Source organism: Mustela putorius, unplaced genomic scaffold, assembly GCF_011764305.1.
Source record: "Mustela putorius furo isolate JIRA1106 unplaced genomic scaffold, ASM1176430v1.1 tig00000589_pilon_pilon_pilon, whole genome shotgun sequence".
Lineage (NCBI taxonomy): Eukaryota > Metazoa > Chordata > Mammalia > Carnivora > Mustelidae > Mustela > Mustela putorius.
In genome coordinates this window covers 9,731,030-9,751,217 of record NW_025421425.1, presented here as the reverse complement: position 1 = coordinate 9,751,217, position 20,188 = coordinate 9,731,030, and the positions used below count along the sequence as shown (strand labels likewise).

Here is a 20,188-nt window from a genome sequence, read left to right as displayed (position 1 = left end):
TGATCTAAGCTAACTCCAGAGTGTTAGGAGTTAAAACACAAAGCTCCTGCTTATGGGGGACTTGCCATCTAGTTGGGGAAGTGACGATGTGATGAAATGTAACTTGTGAACTCAGTGACACTTGAGTTCCTTTAAGGAGATCACTAAAGATTGTATTGTTCAAAAGACATAGAACATGATTTGACCTTACAGGATAGAGCCTGTTCCACCAGGTAAAGTGAACCTCAGAACACTTTTCAATTAGATGAAGAACTGAGACAGCGTAGAGAGGACAGAATGCAACAACAGTTAGAAGATCTAGTCGGGGAGATGTGGCAAAGCAGAGCTACAAGCATTGCACATAATAAGTATTAAGCACTGTGCCATACTCTACGCTTGAAAATATACCCTTTAGTTAATCCTTTAGTTGCTCTAATACCAAACTGTGGTGGATAGAAAATTTTGTATTTAACCAAAATCTGTAATATTTATTTGGAAAATTAGGACCCTTACTTATTAAATACTAAAGACTTTGATTTGGAAAATAACCAAGTGAAGGATTTCTAATTTTTCTTTTTGCAACATATACAGTATGTTTAATAATGACCTTATTTATCATTAGCTAACATATCAATAATAATTTTAAAATAAAAAAGAAGAGTTCAGAAGATAATATTTAAGTCACAACATTTTTAAAGTACATTACTCTAAAACAACAACAGATAAGAAAAGCAAAAAATGCTTTCTGATTAAAATGAAATTTTTCCAAAGACCACCGAATCTTTGTTAATATTTTTTCAAAGATTTGTTTATTTATTTTAAAGAGAGAGTGAGGGGGCCGAGGGGAGGGACAAAGGGAGTGAGAGAATCTCAAGTAAACTCCCCACTAAGCACAGAGCTAGACGCAGGTCTTAATCTCATGACCCTAAGATCATGACCTGAGCCAAAATCAAGATTCCAACTTAACAGACCTCAAGCATCCCCAACCACCTAATCTTAAAATTGCAAACAATGAACTTCATTTTAGCCTCAAAAACTCCATTGTTTCATTCCCACTTCTTTTTTTTTTTTTTTAAGGTTTTATTTATTTACTTGACAGACAGAGATCACAAGTTGGCAGAGAGGTAAGCAGAGAGAGGAAGAAGCAGGCTCCCCGTGGAGCAGAAAGCCCAATGTGGGGCTCGATCCCAGGACCCTGGGACCATGACTTGAGCCGAAGGCAGAGGCTTTAGCCCACTGAGCCACCCAGGCGCCCCCTCATTCCCACTTCTAAACCAAGCATCTGAAGCCGTAATGTCACAAAGTCCGTGAGAATAAGTTTATAACCAGGGTTCTGTGCACACAATAACTTTGTTCATTCATTTTATAATACAAAAGTGTAATCGAATCCCCCAATCTAAAATTACCATTAGTCTAGCAGGTAAATCTGTTCTGCTTCATGGTCTTTATGCTGCCTCTTGAGGGACTAGGTTTTATTTGATGCAAGGAGATTTGTCAGCCTAATTCCTAGGCTTAACTCTAATTGCCAAGTGCATCTGTAAATCCTAGAGGTTTTACTAGGGGAAGAGATCATTTATAACTATATGTATACTTATATCTCTGTTTGCAGGGCCCTAAATCACACTTAATATGCCTTCCAAATTTGAAAGTCCTTATCATAATTTTATTGATAATTTGCTTTCAGGAACATCTACTCCTCATATTTGTCTCTCAGTTTTCTTCTTCAGATCATGCATTTTCTACTTTTGTAGATACCTTCTTTAAAAATGAGTGAGTCAAAATACCACATTTTTAAATGAATGAGCTGCGCTGAAGCTTACCATTTTAATCATACTAAACAAAAGAATCTGTAGACTCTCATTTTCATCTTGTTGCAGCATTTTGAAGATTTTGGTTTTTTCCTTCTTTTTATCACCTTGTATTGTTTCTTTGCAATATTCATTTACACTTCTAAAAGTGACAGCAATATTATTTATAAGTTGTTCTATGATTTTTAGCAAAATACTTAAAAGGCAATGCTGGAAAATAGTGTTTTTTACTTGTGGCTATTTGGGTTTGATTGAAAGGATATCTAAGTTTACATTAAGTTTAACATGAGGACTATTTTCAATTTTGACTCTGTTAAAAAGTTAAAAGGGTGTCTTTTGGGGGAGCCTGGGTGGCTCAGTTGGCTAAGTTTCTGCCTTCATCTCAGGTCATGAGCTCAGGGTCCTGGAAATGAGCCCCGCATCGGGCTCTCTGCTCAGCCAGGAGCCTGCTTCTCCCTCTCCCTCTGCTTTGCTCTCTCTTTTTCCCTTTTCAAATGGATGAATAAAATCCTAAAAAAAAAAAAAGTCCTATCTGTAAAAAGTAACAACAGCAACAACAAAAAGGGATCTTTTCGGAGCTTTTTCTTTCAGATTTCACGGTCCATTAGTAGTGAAATGCGGTTATTTAGTCTGATACATACTGGGAACCACAGAGATTTTATGTATATTTTGTACTTCTTTGGCATTATCAGTTATATAGCAGTCAATACTCCCATAGTTTATTTTTGTCCTTCAAATGAGAACTCGCAGCTGGTGGTGTAATGTGCTTAATTTCTCTACAGAGTATGACCATTTAAAATTCTGTTTTTATCCACAGGGCTTCCAGAGACATTTAGCAGTTTCTCCCATTCCTAAATAAAATAACAGACCCATAGTCTGAACTCAGAATATAGTTACTAATGACCCCTCACACAGCCTTAGTGGATGTGATGGTAGATTTGCCTTGCTCGGACTTACGGGCGCTCTGGTGAGGCTGAGACTTGCTGTTTGGGTTCTACCACGGATCTCCATTCCCTCCCAGTCGGATCACGGTCCTCCTTACTAACACGAGGGCTGTCCCACCCGATACAATCACACTGTCCTTCCAGACAAGGTAGAGACTCAAAACAGGACTTGTGAGAAGGCAAACAGTTCACGTACCATCTTGACCCCCAAATGGGGAGGCATGACTTGCAAAAGCAGCGACTTTAGAGGCCCTTTTGCTCTAGTTGGTAAAATATTCTGTTATTTTCTTCTTAGCTATTTTAATCTTTTTTTTTACGTCTCTATGTATTTTTTCCTAAAATAATTGACAGACTCCACTGTCTCTCACCTTTTTATACTCCTACTCATAGTGTCAACAAAAGGAGAGCTAACTCCCATTCTTTGAGCAAAAACATAAAAGTAGAAAAAATAAAAATATGACTAGTTCTGCCATTCCGTGCCTCTTTGTTTTGATTTCTGTTTGTGAGCAGGAAGGCTGTTCTCTGCCGGCATGGCAGGAAGGACCCAATGTCTCCTATAGGAGTCCCGTACTCCACCCTCTGTCCTGAGGCAGGGGAAACATTAAACAACTTCATACATAGGATTATATGTTCACTTTTTAAAGCTGAAGATTTTTCCTTACAGTTTCCTTCAGTGTTTATAAATATAGTGACTCCAAACATAGTATCATCTTTGATTTATCCATTCCCTGCTAAGAATAATAGTAGCTGTTAAAGGTATGTTATCAGTAAAGGGTAAAGGGTTTCTCTTATAGTCCGTATATTTTTTTTAATAAACTACTCTTATATCTACCTCTATAAGTATATAAGTATTATATTATTGTGATACGGTCATGAATTATTCTGAATTTTGGGTTGGATTTCTATTCTAAAAACTTCTTTTTTTTTTTCATCACCTTCTCCACTGTTATTAACACTTATACAAATTAATGTGTTATTCATGAGCAGATTTGCTGATATTCTTCAAGATTCATATTTTTGCTTCGGATGTACTTATGTTCTTGTTTATGTCTTGAATACATAGTCTTGTAGATACAGACGTAATGAAAGTCAAAGAGGAATTGAGCAGTTTCAAATGTGGTTTTAGAATGTTGATAATAGATGGTAGCTTCTTTTGGGGATAGAGGTGAGGTTTTCCTGGTGTGAGTGGATGATGAGAGCTCAAAAGAAAATGGCAAAAGAAACTCAATAGCTACGGCCAGGTATCTGATAAAGAATGGATATTAATAGGTTGATTTCTAATCTACTTTGAGAGCACAGTCTGTTTCTCTACACACTTGGTGGAGCCAGTTGAGATGGTCATAACTATTTTACCAACATACATTTTTTTTTTTTTTTATGAATCTGAAAGCAGAAACCTTAGACATTGGATGGTGGTGTTTATCTGGGGTTTCAAGATTAGCAAGAGGGAGTGTGGCAGATGGTCAAAGGCACGACATTTCAGGGTGCAAACTAGGAACATAATGACATATTGGATCATACATTTGTGGCTTGGCAGAAATTCAAGTGAGACCAGGAGGATGTTTACAAACTTAAATGAACAGGCAGAGTCGGAGTCTGAAAATGGCTATTAGGGCAATTCGAGGCTAAAAGAACAGGAAGCCAGGAAGCAGGAGAGAAGGAAAGAACATTAAATAGAGAGCATGAGGAAATAATGCCACTACAGTGTTACAGGAGATACAAGTTCATTTTCATTTTAATTCTTAATACAGGTCAACATAATAAGGAAACCATAACAGAAGACAAGTTCCTGCTGAATGTAGTTCAAATCATTATTTATCAAGTACCTATTATGTGAGAGGAGCTTTACAGGAAAGCAAAAGAGCATTGTTTCATGCATGGGCTCTAATCACAGTTAAATTATGAACGGATCTTATGGCTGCTAGGCCAGAAAATAAATGAAAACAATAGGAAGTCATGAATATTTATTTGTCTGGAAAAATGAAGTTTCTATTTCCTAACTTTCACTTCAGACATTTTTTTAAACATCCAAAAATAAAAAAAGTTTAGTTCAATTAGAGATCCACATCTGGGGCATCTCAGACACTTCTGTTGTTCTGGTGGGTTTGGAAATATTATTTTAATAGTCTGTTGGCTACAGTTGAGATACAGCATATCTTCATACCTGCATTAGCAAATAAAGAATCCTATGAAATGGCAGGGAGTGTATAGGTGTCTAATAATTAAAGAGTTTTGAAGAACACACAGTTTTAATACTTACTAAGATATAAGGCAATTTTGGACTTTAATATAGGATCTGTTTGGCTCCAGGGAGTATTTTCAAAGCACCCCTATTTTTTTTTTTTTTTTTTTTGCAATCAGCAAGAGGTTCTTTATTGTTACGCAGGCGCCTGCGGGTGGTCAGCGCGCGCCTGCGGGTGGTCAGCAGCTCCTGCTAGCTGAGCACACCTCAAAGCACCCCTATTTTAATTTAAATTGTTTTATAGTTTACACAAGTAGCACCAGAGATTAGAATCTTTCAAATCTCTCAAAATAATAAACAAGAAGGGCACCCGTGTGGCTCAGTTGGTTAATCATCTGACTCTAGTCGTGATCTCTGTGCCATGGGATCAAGCCCTATGTTAGGCTCTGCACTCAGAATCTGCTGGAGGGTCTCCCCTCTCCTTTTTCTCCCTCCTCCGCTCACTCTTTCTCTAAATAAATACATAAATAAACAATCTTTAAAAATGTTAAATAAACAAAAAATAGGATACATAGTAGTAATTTCAGAAACTTTTGTCTGAATTCCAGAACTAATATGCAACTTACATTGTATTATCATATTCTCTAGCCTTCCGTCCCTGTGGAAACAGAAAGGTTGCAAGTGTACCTATCTATTCAATAGTATATTTTACAGTAAATATTTTTTGTGACTTATCAATCAGTTGTAAAATTCCTGGAGTTCTTAGAGCTCCAAAATGAATTTTATTCTTATGATCACTTGTCAAAGGACTCCAAATCTTACCTCTTTCATTATTTTTTTAGTGTCCAGGGGATGCCTGGGTGGTTCAGTGGGTTAAGCCTCTGCCTTTGGCTCAGGTCATGATCTCAGGGTTCTGGGATCGAGTCCCGCATCGGGCTCTCTGCTTAGCGGGGAGCCGGATCCCTCCCTCCATCTCGTTGCTGCCTCTCTGCCTACTTGTGATCTCTGTCAAATAAATAAATGAAATATTTTTTTAAAATTAAAAAATAATAAAGTGTCCTCATGATTCAGAAGTTACATATGCGCAGCAGTCTCCCTACCTCCTCCTGTATGTGCCCATATCCTTTTAAGAGAAAGAAATAGACTATATATTAAAATAAAAAATTCTTTGTCATCTATGTTAAAAGAGTAAATCACATTCCAGGCTATTTCCAAATTACATTGAAGATGTGGTTGATGGGAATATCAGGAATGTACTGATTATACTCAGAAAGACACGAATTACTAAGAGAGCTTCCCAATTTTTCTGGCCAATTTCTGAGACCATTTGGTCACCTGAGTTCATATGGGACATGTAAGAATTTTACACTTTTGTTTCAAAGACTCTTCCCCATGATATATTATTCTAATTTTTTTTCTCTTTCCAAAGACTTCTAAAACACCTCTTGGGGTAAAGTAGCACTTTTAAGATAGTATACTCAAAAGTACACACATTAGTCCAGTGCAGTTTTCTCAATAAGGAGATGCATAGATATCTCATACCTTTATTGAATGATTCCAAGACTGTTTTAGTTTTTGTTGTTGTTGTTGTTTTGTTTTGTTTTACCTCCCTGTGGCCTTACTCCTGCTTTCAGAGATATATATTGCAAAATAATTGCTGTTACTCTAGATCTCTCTTACACGAAATTTTTGCCATCTAATATGCATCTTTGTTGCACATTGTTTTAGTGTAAGGTCTTTGTGCTAACTGTTCAGTGTCTTTTTAAATCCTAACCAAATATATTTGCTTGGTTTCTAAGAGTTCTACGAGCGTCATCCAAAGTATTGAGAATTAGAAGAAACAAACTTAGGTACACATTATTAGAGACTGTCCTTTATTTGGCATCGATAATTAGCACTTTTCATTCACAGATGTTCCATCCTACTATAGCTGCCCTTTATTCAGCTCATATTAATTTTTATCCACTTGGAAGTCAATATTTTCTATAAAACTTGGTGTATACTGTTTTAATTGTACTTCAAGTTTAGAGATTCGTTGTTGCTCTTGACAACAAGTTTTTCAGTTTCAACAAGACAAATTTTGTTCCCTGTATTTAAATATAAAAGTAAGTAAGATATATATGTATACATATTCATATATATCTTCTTACCTCTTTCATTTTAGTTTAAAGTTTCCTTGTTCAAGTTCAGTGAGTTTTCAGTCAAGTACATTTTTTGCAGTTCTGGTTAGGTACACAATATCCCTTTTCAGGAGCTCATTATTCTGCTCAGCTAAATCTTTCTAGGTAGGAAGCTCTTTGCTTCATGAATCCTCTTTTCCTTTCAAAAGTCAAAACTTCACCTGGAAAAAAAAGAAAGAAAGAAAGAAAGAATATTTTTATGTTTCTGTGTCTGAGAGCTTTCTATTTAAGAACTTAAGGTGTAGTAGAAACATTTCCTGGCTTTCTCTTCATTTCTGATTGCATTTCAAATAATTATTCTGAAACAGAGTATGCTTCCAAATTAAGGATATAAAGTGAACATTAGGTGAGAGCCATAAAAGGGAGACATACCCACTGTTGCATGTTAGGTCATTCTACACATTATTAATTATGTTTATTGAAATCAAGGGCTAGTGCCTTACATCTCTTCTTCAGAGGCCAGCAGTGAGATTCTGAAACATGTTTGTGCCTGTGAACACTTAGTTCATACCTTTGCCTTGGACTAGAGAGTTGTACATATAGGCAAGTTTATATTAATCATGATGCAACATCCTATAGCCAAGAAATGTGCTTCCTCCAAAAGTTCAGGTTTCTGGGAGAGTGCTTGTGACTGTACGGTTATATAACACACATGATGAATTTATGCTATTTTTCTTTCCCTATTCGCAACTTGTTTCAGAATAGACAATTGATGGGGTGCCTGGGAGGCTCAGTGGGTTAAGCCTCTGCCTTTAGCTCAGGTCATGATCTCAGGGTTCTCGGATCGAGCCCCGTATCGGGCTCTCTGCTCAGCAGGGTGCCTGCTTCCTCCTCTCTCTCTGCCTGCTTCTCTGCCTACTTGTGATCTCTCTCTCTGTCAAATAAATAAATAAAATCTTTAAAAAAAAAAGAATACACAATTGATACATTTTTCTTTTTTTCTTTTCTACTGGGTAAGAAAACCTGTTGTAATTTCTTATTAGCTATTTATGCTCCATAACAAACCTTCAATTATATGTATAGGCCTATGTATATAGTCATATGTGTATGTGTGTATATGATTATGAATACATATATATAATTCATGTGTTTTATTACCTGTATTATATTGAATATTTGAAAAGTTTATCTTTCTATTGCATTAATTTGGCCATGTAAAATCAAGAAAGCATAGCTGTAAGTTATTGTATCATGACTATCTTAAACATCGTCATATGTAACAGAATTCCAATTTTCAGAATAAAACAATTGAAGAGATAAAAGAATTCCTGAATGTCATTGTGTAATGAGTCACTTACTTTTCAGTGAAAGATAATTAACTCACAGGTGTTGCTTCAGGTTAGGTTCTCCAGAAGCAAACTCTGAACTGGAATTTAGAGGGCAGGTCGTTTACGGGAGTGTGCCCTTGGGATCAACATCTGTGGGGCAGTGAGAGGAAGAAGGTTGAGCAGAGTGAGAAATTGAATAGCTATGCAAATTTAATGCCTCATCGCTGACCCAAGAGTAAAGCTGTGGAACTAAACCTGCCATTCACTATGTCTACATTCAGTAGAAATGGCTAGACCTTTATAACCTTGGAGCAATGAGTCACTAAGGAACTGCTGCTCCGGAAGGATGCAACATAGGGCCAGGTGATAATCTACAGCTAGGTTAACTAGTTATTCCAGGCTGGGAATCTGCGCAGCGCCTCGAAGCATATACTAAAAGGGTCTTTTGGTCAACAGGCTTGCTGGAATGAGGAATAACAATACTGAGATTACCATATACTATGTGCACTTGAGAATATCAGTATAATGTTAATGAGTAAAAAGGCAGTATGACATTGTGGTTTTGAGCAGGGTTCTAGAATGTATTGAGGTTGTATCCTGATTATTCACCAGCTTTTTGATTTTGGGCAATTTATGCTCTGGGTTTTAGGTTATTTATTTTTTTTAAATTATTATTTATAGTAAAAATGATTTTTCTTAAAAAATTAGAAATTTAACATCCTCTCCTTTATGATGTTTTGTGGATAGATCAAAATCTTTAATCCACAGATTGATCATGCAGGCATTTAGTGTAATATATAGTATTTTTAAAGTACATAAAAATAGAATTAACTATTTTATTCATCATTAACTTTCCATGTTGCATCTACTATAACGAGAGCGATTCAAATCACAATTAAATCTGAAAAAGTTTGTCAATTGGTCTGACCTCTATAATTTATCATCTATACCAATGCTCCCCTTTTTTGTACATTAACATCACCTGAGTAGTTTGCTAATAATAGAGATGTCTGTTTCTATTACTTACCTTGAGTCATAAAGTTTGGGATGGGGACCGCTGTCTCTTCTCAAAGGCCAGGACCCATTGGCTTGAAGCCATCTGTCGTCTTTTAAATCTTTTTGCTATTACGTCCATGTCGGAAATGTTGACTGCTTGTTCACTCCTCTTCTACTCTTCCCCTTCTCGTTTAGTTTGGGCTCAATTAATTTTTCCAAGTCACTATCTCAGTTTAAGAACATTTATTAGTCATGTTTTAATGATTGCCCCTTCATGTTCCTGTGTCCATTTCATAAACTAAAATTAAAAAAAAAAAATCACAGATACCCATTTTATCCATTAAAGGAAATGTGAATCTTGAATGGCGGCTTTACTAAGTACATTTTGTTTTGCTTATGTCTGTCATAGATAACACAGCCAGCATTCTGACAAGGCGGAGGAGATTTAGTCGAACTATTCAGGATGTGTATTATCTCCCCATTATGATCTCTGATGGTGGAATCCCCTCTCTCAGCAGCAGCAGCACCCTCACCGTCAGGGTTTGTGCATGCGAGAGAGACGGGCGAGTGCGGACCTGCCACGCGGAAGCGTTCCTGTCCTCGGCTGGCTTGAGTACAGGGGCCTTAATCGCTATTCTGCTGTGTGTTGTCATTCTCCTAGGTAAGTCCTCCAGCCTCCTAGCGTTGTATGATGACGATTCGGAATGTACCCTACAGTGGCCAACAGTGCATTAGAAAAGAGAGAGAAAGTCAGTCGTTTTGACAGAACCCAAGAATTTGGACCACAAAATATAACTGCACAGACTTCCTCTTGTTTAGCTTTCTCAATACCATAGCTGATCTAGAAGTAATTTGATCCAAATGGGATGAAAAGCCAAAATATCAGAAGAAAAGATAGACTATACGAGAAATATTAGGGAAGGATCCATTTTAAAAAGAATTCATACTAAAAATTCTAAATACCATACTAAAACGGCTCTTATAATAGATTTCAAAGAACATAACTGTTATCATTCTAAAATGAATCTAGGGGCACCTGGGTGGCTCAGTGGGTTAAAGCCTCTGCCTTTGGCTCAGGTCATGATCTCGGGGTTCTGGGATCCAGCCCCGCATTGGGCTCTCTGCTCAGCAGGGAGCCTGCTTCCTTCTCTCTCTGCCTGCCTCTCTGCCTACTTGTGATCTCTGCCAAATAAATAAAATCTTTAAAATAAATAAATAAATATAATGAATCTAAACACCAAATAAAAAATAGATTTCTTGTAGCAATTTCTATTGGTCAAAAATATTACTCAATCATCAATGCTAGCTGAATTTTAAAGTGCTAATCTAAATAATTTTGGCCTTAGAGATGTTAAATTTTATTGTATAATGGGATTTTTACTTGAGATTTGCATAATATTTCATTTTAATAAAAAACAGGGCACTTTCTCTAATTATGGATTATCATTTTCACAGTCTAAGTTATCATGACCACATTTTGAAGCTATTACTATAAACTCTTTAAAACTACTATTTCAACAAGACCACAAATCCAGATTTTTCTATAACAAGAGAAATAGATGTAAGGAATCTTTCTGTTTCATTGTTCGAAGTGCGTACTTACTTACCCAGCATGCTCTCTCCATTCGTTGATGCGTTCTCTTAGCAACCTTCTTTTTTGCTTGTTTCTCAGTACTGTTCACACATGGAAGGAAAACAGAAAAACAAAAACAACATGCTTTGTTGAGAAAGACTTTTTCTTTTCTTTTCTTTTTTTTTGCAAGCGATGTTCCTTATTTTGTTCCTGAGATAAAGACAAATGGCCAGTACGGAAGGAGTGCAGAGGAAGGTAGAATGAGGCTGAGAAGTGGGATGGTTATTTCAGCAGCATTAAGACAGTTTGAGGCAAAATAAATAAATAAATAAATAAATAACAAAGCAAAACAAACAAACAAAAAGCAGTTTGGGGCTTCATTGAGCATGGTAGATGTTGGGCTTCATTCTAGAGTATAAAGAAACATTTAAAGCAAGAGAAGAAGAGAGCCCGTCATGAGATTTGTATTCTGAAAAACGATGACTACAAATGAAGTAGAGAACAAGTCTCACCATGGAGGCAGAACACATAGACAATGAAATTAGGAAAGCGGTCTCTCAGCATGGTTTGGACTAGCAGAGTTAGAACAGAGGTGAAGAGTAGATAATATCAAGATGTGTTAGATGAAATCAAAAGTGATCTTGGATAATATGATGCAAGTCCAAACCATGCTGAGAGACCGCTGTCTTAATTTCATTGTCTATGTGTTCTGCCTCCATGGTGAGACTTGTTCTCTACTTCATTTGTAGTCATTTTTTTTTTCAGAATACATATCTCATGACGGACTCTCTTCTTCTCTTGCTTTAAATGTTTCTTTATACTCTAGAATGAAGCCCAACATCTACCATGCTCAATGAAGCCCCAAACTGGTTATCTACAATTTAGATTGTAGATTTAGATTTATATCTAAAATATACAAATTTAGATACTATTTTAGGGGCATCTGGGTGGCTCAGTAGGTTAAACATCTGCCTTTGGCTCATATCATGATCCCAGGATCAAGCCCTCCACTGGTTTCCCTGATCAGCTGGGAGTTTGCTTATTCCTCTCCCTCTCCTCCACCTCCCTCCCCCACCCATACATGAGCTCTCTCTCTCTCTCAAATAAATAAATAAATAAATAAATAAATAATAAAAAACAAATGTACCAATTGCACTTAGCAAAGTGGAGCATGGAGGTTCAGTGCCCCCTCCCCCCCCACACTGGAAGTATTTCACTGCGATAAAGTCTTATAGTAGATGCAAGGTGAAGGAAACCAGGAAAATTTGGCTTTCTAAATTTTATTTCTTTATGTATTAATTGGTTACAACTGTTATTTGCTTTAGACATTTATGTATTATGTTTTTTCTGTTTGAAAGTCAAAACAAAAGCTCACAAACAAAACAAAAATGGAAAATAAGATAAAATAAAATAAAATAAAACAAGTACAAATATTGATCCCTCCAGGGTTCCTATCCTAAACCAAAAAGAATAGAACCCTGTGACTCCAGTATAAGGTCTACCAAAGTCCTGATTTTGAAAGATAGTTCATTTGGAGGCATTACTTATCTATGCCTTTTGTTTTCATCTAGCACCATCAAACCATCTTTGAATACTAAGGTAAAGGCTTAAAAAGTTAATTAAAAATGTTAATATACAGGTATATTTAAGGTATATTATGTAAAATAACATTTTATTATAGCATGAAACAATACTTCCCTTTAATAGATTTTATAAAAATGTCATTTCTCCTTTGGGGTAAATAAGAGAGCATTCTAAATTTTATGCTCCCCCAGAGGACTAATAAAACAGAGGTGCCATTTAATATGTTTACTCCTTCAATTTTTATTGAAACTCAAATGTATTTTTACAGTTTTATCCAAAGCTTGCAGAATCATTTTGTTACTTCAGGTTTAAACAACCATTATTTATAATGTAATTTTTACTTTTCATGACAGTTGTAAGGATTTATATTTTTATTCAGAAGATACTTAGCCAGTAGACTCAGAATGTGGTCATCTGTAATTTTAAAATAATGTTTGTTACTGTGCAAGCTCATAATTTCCAAGAAAAACATCAGCAACAGCAGAGATAGCAAAAGTTTATTTTGGAACTTTTTGTAATTCTGAAATAAAGTTAAAAACTAACAGCTAAACAAATTGTGAAATGAATATTTTAATATTGAAAAGTGTTCTGATTATCAGCTGTTTGTGGAAATGACTTATATGAACCCAGCCCTGATTTTGCCGCTAATTAACTGTATGATCTCAGGCGACCTCTACAGTCTCTTGTTTCTATTTACAACTCTATAAAAATAAACTATCAACTAGTAAAGAACCTTAGAGTCATCTATAAAATTTTGTGGTGCTTATTTATGTTTTCTTATAGATTCTATGCATGTGTGTATATCAATTATCTGAAACTGGTGCTTGAAAATAAGTGGGCCTCACTTTGAATGGTACATGTGCACATCGTGAGTCAGGTTATGATTTGTCAGAATTACCTTTTTAAGACCCTTTTTTGATGGGATGTAGGGGAGAGACTTTAGGGTGAGCCTTCATGATGCAATCAGAATTTGGTGCTAGAGGAGGAATAACTAGAGTTCTTTTTCCCTTTTGGGGATCTGACATTTCTTTCCCAGCCTCCACCCCATCCCTTGTAAGATGGTCCGGAGCAAACAGAAATCACAGCTTAGCACAATAAACCGTTGAGTCAGTCTCTGAATCAGGCCTCTGTCACCTGCCCTTCAGTCCACACACCACATATAAGCAGGTGACTTAGATGGGTCCACTTTCTGGATTTACATCCATTCTTGGATGTAAATTTCCTGATCAATGAGGATCAGGGTAAATTTAATGTGAAGAGTGTGAAGGACTAGGAACAAAGGTGGAATCAGTGTGGAGACACATGCCAACCTGCTTGTCAGCTGAGCTATCTGACATGACTGCATGAGCTCCCCTTGGTCTGCAAAAATAAGTTCCAGTGAGAAGTGCCATCGACTGGTATGACAATAGCACAACAGGATCTAGTAAAAGTAATCTCCCTGACTTGGGCCACCTCATTTCTGCCAAACTTGGTACCAACATAAGATGGTATAAAAAAGAACAAGGTGATATTTATGGGTAAAAGATAAGTAAGTAAATAAATAAAAATAAATTCTACTATGGAAAGTATTTTGGGGAAATGTGTTGGGAGTCAGTATATAGCGTATTCAAATGCAAGCTGTATGACAGTTCACATTATGAAAATGCAAAACCCCTTAGAAGTCCGAGCACTATGGGAATCGTGGATAGATAAATTAATAAAATTAATAAATGAGTGGAATGATATGAGAAAGGAAATACAAAAATGTTTCCCTAAATTTGAATTCGTTCATGAATAAAATAAATGAATAAAACTCAGCAAATTCATTTTAAGTTTCTTAAATAAAGAGAATAAAATGAATTTAAAATCCTAACCAAACTCAAAGAGAAGGAAAAGAAATATACTAACCAAGAATAAAATAGTCGTTAGAATAAAATCCTCCCCAAACACTACAGTTTAATATTTCAATCCAGATTATATAAAATTTCAAAATACGAAAATATTATATAATTTTGAACAAAGGAGTAAGCACTCCATCTCATTTATTTTATAATGTCATGGCTCTGTCAAGTTATTTCTTCCCCAGATAACGCACTTTAAGAAGAGGTACCTTGTTTCACATAATATGGGTTGCTAGACTGTCAGGGGGAGGGAAGTCATTTGAAAATGCTCATTTGGCTGCCATTTTTAAAAAGAGCTTAACTCTCAAAACCGTGTATGTAATTGTTACCTTCATTCTCTAAAATACATTTGATTTGTGGATTTTTTTTTTTTTTTTGGCAAACGTTTAGTTTGGCTTTCAAACATTAAAAATTATTATCAAGCAAAATAAGGTGTTTGGTATTACTAATGACCATGAACTGACTTAAAACTATATTTAAAAATTATTTTCCTAGTTAGGCTATGCCACATTGTCACTCTACAGAGATTATTCTTTTGTTAGTCCACTTAAGAATTATGTACAGAGTATGTACTGTGTGCGATTTGCTCCAGAAATATTGACTGAACAAACATAAATATAAAGCAATTCCCTGGAAACACATCGAATTATCAGTGCTTCCACATTCTTCTCTGAGTTTCTCTAAAATTATCTTTGAATAGAGGGACCACATGTCCATATTTGCCCTGCTGTCCTAGAGTAATTATAAATGAAATCCCTGTTTACTCTTAAAAATGTCCCAGATTATATGGTTAATTGTATGCTGATACAGTAAATAGATATGGAATCAATCTAGAAATCTCTGGTCACTGGCAAATGACTGTCCATCCTTAGGAAAGAGATAGCGTGAAATCTCAGGGTTCAAACTTAACTAATATCTATATTTTGAATCAAATTATATCAGGAATATTTTTTTAATTTGGGAAAATAAGTAAATATGAACTGCCATAATAATTCCAGGTTTATCCCCTGTATCTCATTAGGCAAACAGGGCACTGATATTGGTGAAAGATGCAAATTACCTCCATACTTTAATAATAATATTGATCACATTCTCCGTGGTATGCATGCCCATAAACTCCCTTGAAATCAATCATTTTCACATTAAAAAAATAACTTGGTTTATTGACAAAAGCAAGACACTTTACTATTAAAAAATTTGTATAAATAGATGTTTTTATTTAGAACAACCTCCTTAATCATAAAGATGAGCAGAAATATATAATGGGTGATAAATCAAAGCCTCTGAATGGGATGAAATGAGTTATTAGGGATGCTATTTGGGACATAGAATGCCCTAAGCTGGTTTTACACTGAAATAAATAGTAAGGTGTTGGGGCACCTGGGTGGCCCAGGGTCCACCATTAATTTCTGTTCAGGTCATGATCTCAGGGTCCTGGGACCAAACCCTGTGTCAAGCTCCATGCTCAGCAGGCAGTCTGCTTGGGATTCTCTGTCCCTCCCCCAATCTCTCTCTCTCTCTCTCTCTCTCTGTCTCAAAATAAGTAAGTAAATCTTTAAATAGTAAGGTATTAGGTACATATCTGCTACAATCAGCAAAAGTATCAAAATAAGGTACTATATTAGATAATGTCTTCTAAGTATAAGTAGCAGGTTTGAGAAACTAGTTTTCAATAGCATAGTATTTGGGGCCTCTGGCTGCCTCAGTGAGTAGAGCATGTGATTCTTGATCTCACGGTTACAAGTCAGAGCCCCACGTTGGGTATAGAGATTATGTATGAATAAAAATATCAGATAATAAATAAACAAACGAACAACATAATATTGGTGAAGCAGGGCTACATATGGCATCTGCATTTCATTTCAGCTTTCTATAATCACTCCAGACGCAGGGACTCACTGTTTCCACATGTCTACCAGAATCTCCTTCATTCAATTCTGCCATTACTGAGTCCTTTTATTCCATACACTTCCAGATGATTTTCTGGCCATTTCTACACATGTTTTGTCTTTTTATATATATTATTTCTTCATTCCTATAGGTCTCACTTGCCCTCTCTCTGCAAAATTAGATTTTCCAGTTCATTGTGACCATCTCTTTCCATGTATAGTAAATTCTCTGATATCTGTCCTTTGCACTTCTGGCTTGAAAATCTCCTTTTCCACTTTCTATGGTCATCTTCGAAGTTCATATACACTGTGATATCTAGTTTAAAAACAGGAAAGGATCATTTATTATAACATTTAGGGATATGCATAAAATGCATTGAGTTATAAAGAGAAACAAGGAAACAATAATGATAAAGTAGGAAAAGTTACTTTTTAGAGGTATGAGATAAAAGGTCAATTTCTAGGGAACCAGCTTTGTTCTTTATCAGAGGATAGCTAACCTGGTATTTGTCGCTTTACAAGTATTTGTTAAAGATACCTATCAGTAAAGTTGACAGATAAAATACAGTATACAGAAATAAATAGATAAAATACAATATAGAAACATGAATTTCAGATAAAAATACATGTCTGTAGGTGTATATTTGTATGTGTGTGTATAGCATAAGTATGTCACATGCTGTGTATTTCTAAACTGTTTCTATATATGCATATTTATCCATGTTATACATATATGTACACATTATACACACACATATATACATGCCTTTTGAGTGTACATCTTTGATTATCACATTATAAAGAATGTTTAACATATCAATATCCCAATAACTGTTACCATAAAACTTAGATTTCACATGACCACGAACATTCTGTAAAGCTGAAATAAAGAATCCTGGGCCTAATAGCACAAAGTAGAAGTAAGGTAATTCTTTCTATTTAGTAATGGCTTAGTATCATCAAATAGAAAGATTTGAAAATACTGAGCAACAGCCAAAGCAACCTGCCCAAGATCCATTTACATCATTTCTTCTAATGGTTGTGACATTACTGGTAATAATCCACATGCCCAACTCAGTTCCTTGTTCCATATTTTTGAAATAACAAAAATGGAATACGATAACGGAAGCTTCATCATCTTTGGTGTGAGAAGTCGTAGGTTACCGTCTAAGTTCCTCCATCTGCTATTTGTGTGATTTGCGAGTCGGATCTTAGTTATTCATGGAATTTCTCTTGAGCCCCAGTTTCCTTGAGGAAACCCATACGTTGCTGTGAGGATTAAATCAAGGTGTTATGTAAAAAACATTTGGTAATCTGAGAAATTCCTCTGAAACTTAAGTACAAATAAAGTAACATCTTGTGCAGCTTGAGAGGTATATGCCATTATTAATGCCTGATAATATAATTCTAAAAAGTACTGAGCAAAAGGGATCAACCATGTAAAATATTCCTGCTTTGGTTTCCTACAAAGCATCAAAAGGAAAGGGTTTAAAGTATGGGCTCCTTCCTATTTGACAGAAACTTAAAATGTCCTTCCTTTAGTGTATCTGCCTAGAATCTATACATAGACCAACACCCACCGTTACTCTCCCTGGCAAAATTCCGTTGCGCTCTTCCATCATGTGTTTGCCTCAGTGTGCAGACTGGATGACAGACCATGGTGAGCCAGGAATCCTGAAATCATAGGCCTGGCAAATGAAAATATTCTTTTTCTAGAAAAGATCAGTGATTTCCAAGGCCTTGTAGAGAAATCATTTTCACGTGAATTCCTTGAGATTTAAAAAAAAACAAACAAACAAACAAATGAAAAACCTAAAGAAAACAAAACAAACAAACAAACAAAAAAAGAAACCCCTTCAACTGTTCTCCAGAAAGTGCAGAGATCAGGATGGTGTTACAGTGCAAGCCTAAATAGAATGTAGTTGCTGATGTCAAATCTCCAAGAACTTCCATCCTTTTTTCTAACTCTCCATTCTCTTTTCCATTTTTCTTCAGCAATTGTAGTACTTTTTATCACCCTGAGACGCAGCAAAAAAGAGCCGCTGATCATCTCTGAGGAGGATGTGAGGGAGAATGTGGTCACCTATGATGATGAGGGTGGCGGAGAGGAAGACACCGAAGCCTTTGACATCACAGCCTTGAGGAACCCATCTGCCGCTGAGGAGCTCAAGTATCGGAGAGACATCAGACCCGAAGTGAAGCTCACCCCCAGACACCAGACATTGTCCACCCTGGAAAGTATAGATGTTCAGGAATTTATCAAGCAAAAACTGGCAGAAGCCGACCTAGACCCCAGCGTCCCCCCTTATGACTCTCTTCAGACTTATGCTTATGAAGGTCAGAGATCAGAGGCTGGGTCTATCAGCTCACTGGATTCAGCGACCACACAGTCAGACCAGGATTATCACTACCTTGGAGACTGGGGACCTGAATTTAAAAAGTTAGCTGAACTCTATGGAGAAATAGAATCTGAAAGAACAACTTAGGGGGTTAATTCTTGCAATCTTGTAGAATTTGCTTCCTGAGCAAGTGGAGATACAACCTCAACAATGACAAGGAAGAAACGTGGAGACAGTACTTGGAACTGAGCAAGCTGTACACAGCTACTGTAGAAACAAGTGCCCTTTCCATGATCGAAACTGGGTTATTTAATCAGAAGACAGTCAAATTAAAAAAAAAAAAATACAGAGAAAAAGCTATTGTTCCTTGTGTATATTTTCAATTGCTCAATAAAGTCTGTGGTACTGTTTAATTAAGAATACCTGAATTAAGCCAAACAATGATATTTGTTTCAATATTTTGTGATTTATTTTCCAAAATCAAAACTAAACAGAAAGATTCAAAATCACTTATGATTAGGGGTGGTACACCACAAAATGAAGCTTATGCAGGTAATCAGGACCTCTTTTTCCACTTCTGTGGACTCCTGAGAATGATACTCTGTTACTATGACGGATCTTATTAGCGTTGTCTTGTGTTCGACTGACACGAGGTATATCCAGTATACCAGGTCACTCCATCATGGACTTGTATGTACCATTTTCTTTTGCCCTCCCCACTTCTTTTCTCCATACAAAATTGATGGAGCATGGGGATTTGCTGCTTGCACTATAATGTATGCAACTTCTGCGCACCTGCTGTGCACCGCTCTGAAGCACGGAGACTACTGTCTCTGTCCTGCCTGCCCTCCTTTCTTTTAACAAAAGAACCCCCCCCTTTTTTTTTAATGGATACAATGAATGGTTTAAGTAAGATATACTCAGATAATCTTCTATGTCAGGGAAAGATTCAATTTAAAATATAGTCACAAACCTTATCCTGTATAAAACGTTGGAAACTCAATGACTTGTTCCATTCCATTTGTTTTAAGACATTTACACCGACAGTTTTGATCATGCCAATACCTAAAATTAGTTGTTGGGCATTTTGCTGCTTGGTTTATATTTCAGTCTAATTTGCTTATTTATATAACACAAGTGGTCATTGAAAATATGTACCTCACATGGTAACAATGTAATCTGAAAAGATGATACTCCAATTTACATAAATCTTGTAGACCTTGGATTGACTTACCTTTATTCCTTACACAGGTTCAGATTGTCCTCATCACACTGACTGCTTAGCCCTTATCTGTTTGGGATCTACAGGAAAATATATAAAACTAAAGCAAAACAATAGGAGATTCACCCTTATTATACTTGGAAACGTGCCTCAAAGTCTCTGAGCTTCAGGTTCCCAAACCACAAAATAGAGATGGCAAAGACTTCCCTCCTGTCTCACAGGTTGTGTGAGGATCAAGAAGCATCTGTAAAAGTGCTTTGCCAACTGCAAAGTGTTCTGTCATGTAAAGGCTTGCAGACACTATCTAATTTTCTAATTCTGTTAGCTGACAAATAGTTACATAC

At 36.2% G+C, this 20,188-nt stretch overlaps 1 protein-coding gene across 4 annotated transcripts in view; it reads left to right on the top strand.

The window, feature by feature from the left end:
- The window catches only part of CDH18 (cadherin 18), a 696,319-nt gene extending 677,341 nt beyond the window's left edge, over positions 1–18,978 (top strand). For 2 of the 4 annotated variants that reach the window (XM_045082036.1, XM_045082035.1), the window contains exons 11-12: positions 9,767–10,018; positions 18,279–18,978. In XM_045082036.1, the coding sequence (XP_044937971.1) occupies positions 9,767–10,018; positions 18,279–18,769 (743 nt within the window). In that variant the 3' untranslated portion in view covers positions 18,770–18,978. The remainder of the gene's footprint in view (positions 1–9,766; positions 10,019–18,278) is intronic. The other 2 variants (XM_045082039.1, XM_045082038.1) reach the window with 2 other exon arrangements.
- Positions 18,979–20,188: the final 1,210 nt, after the last annotated feature.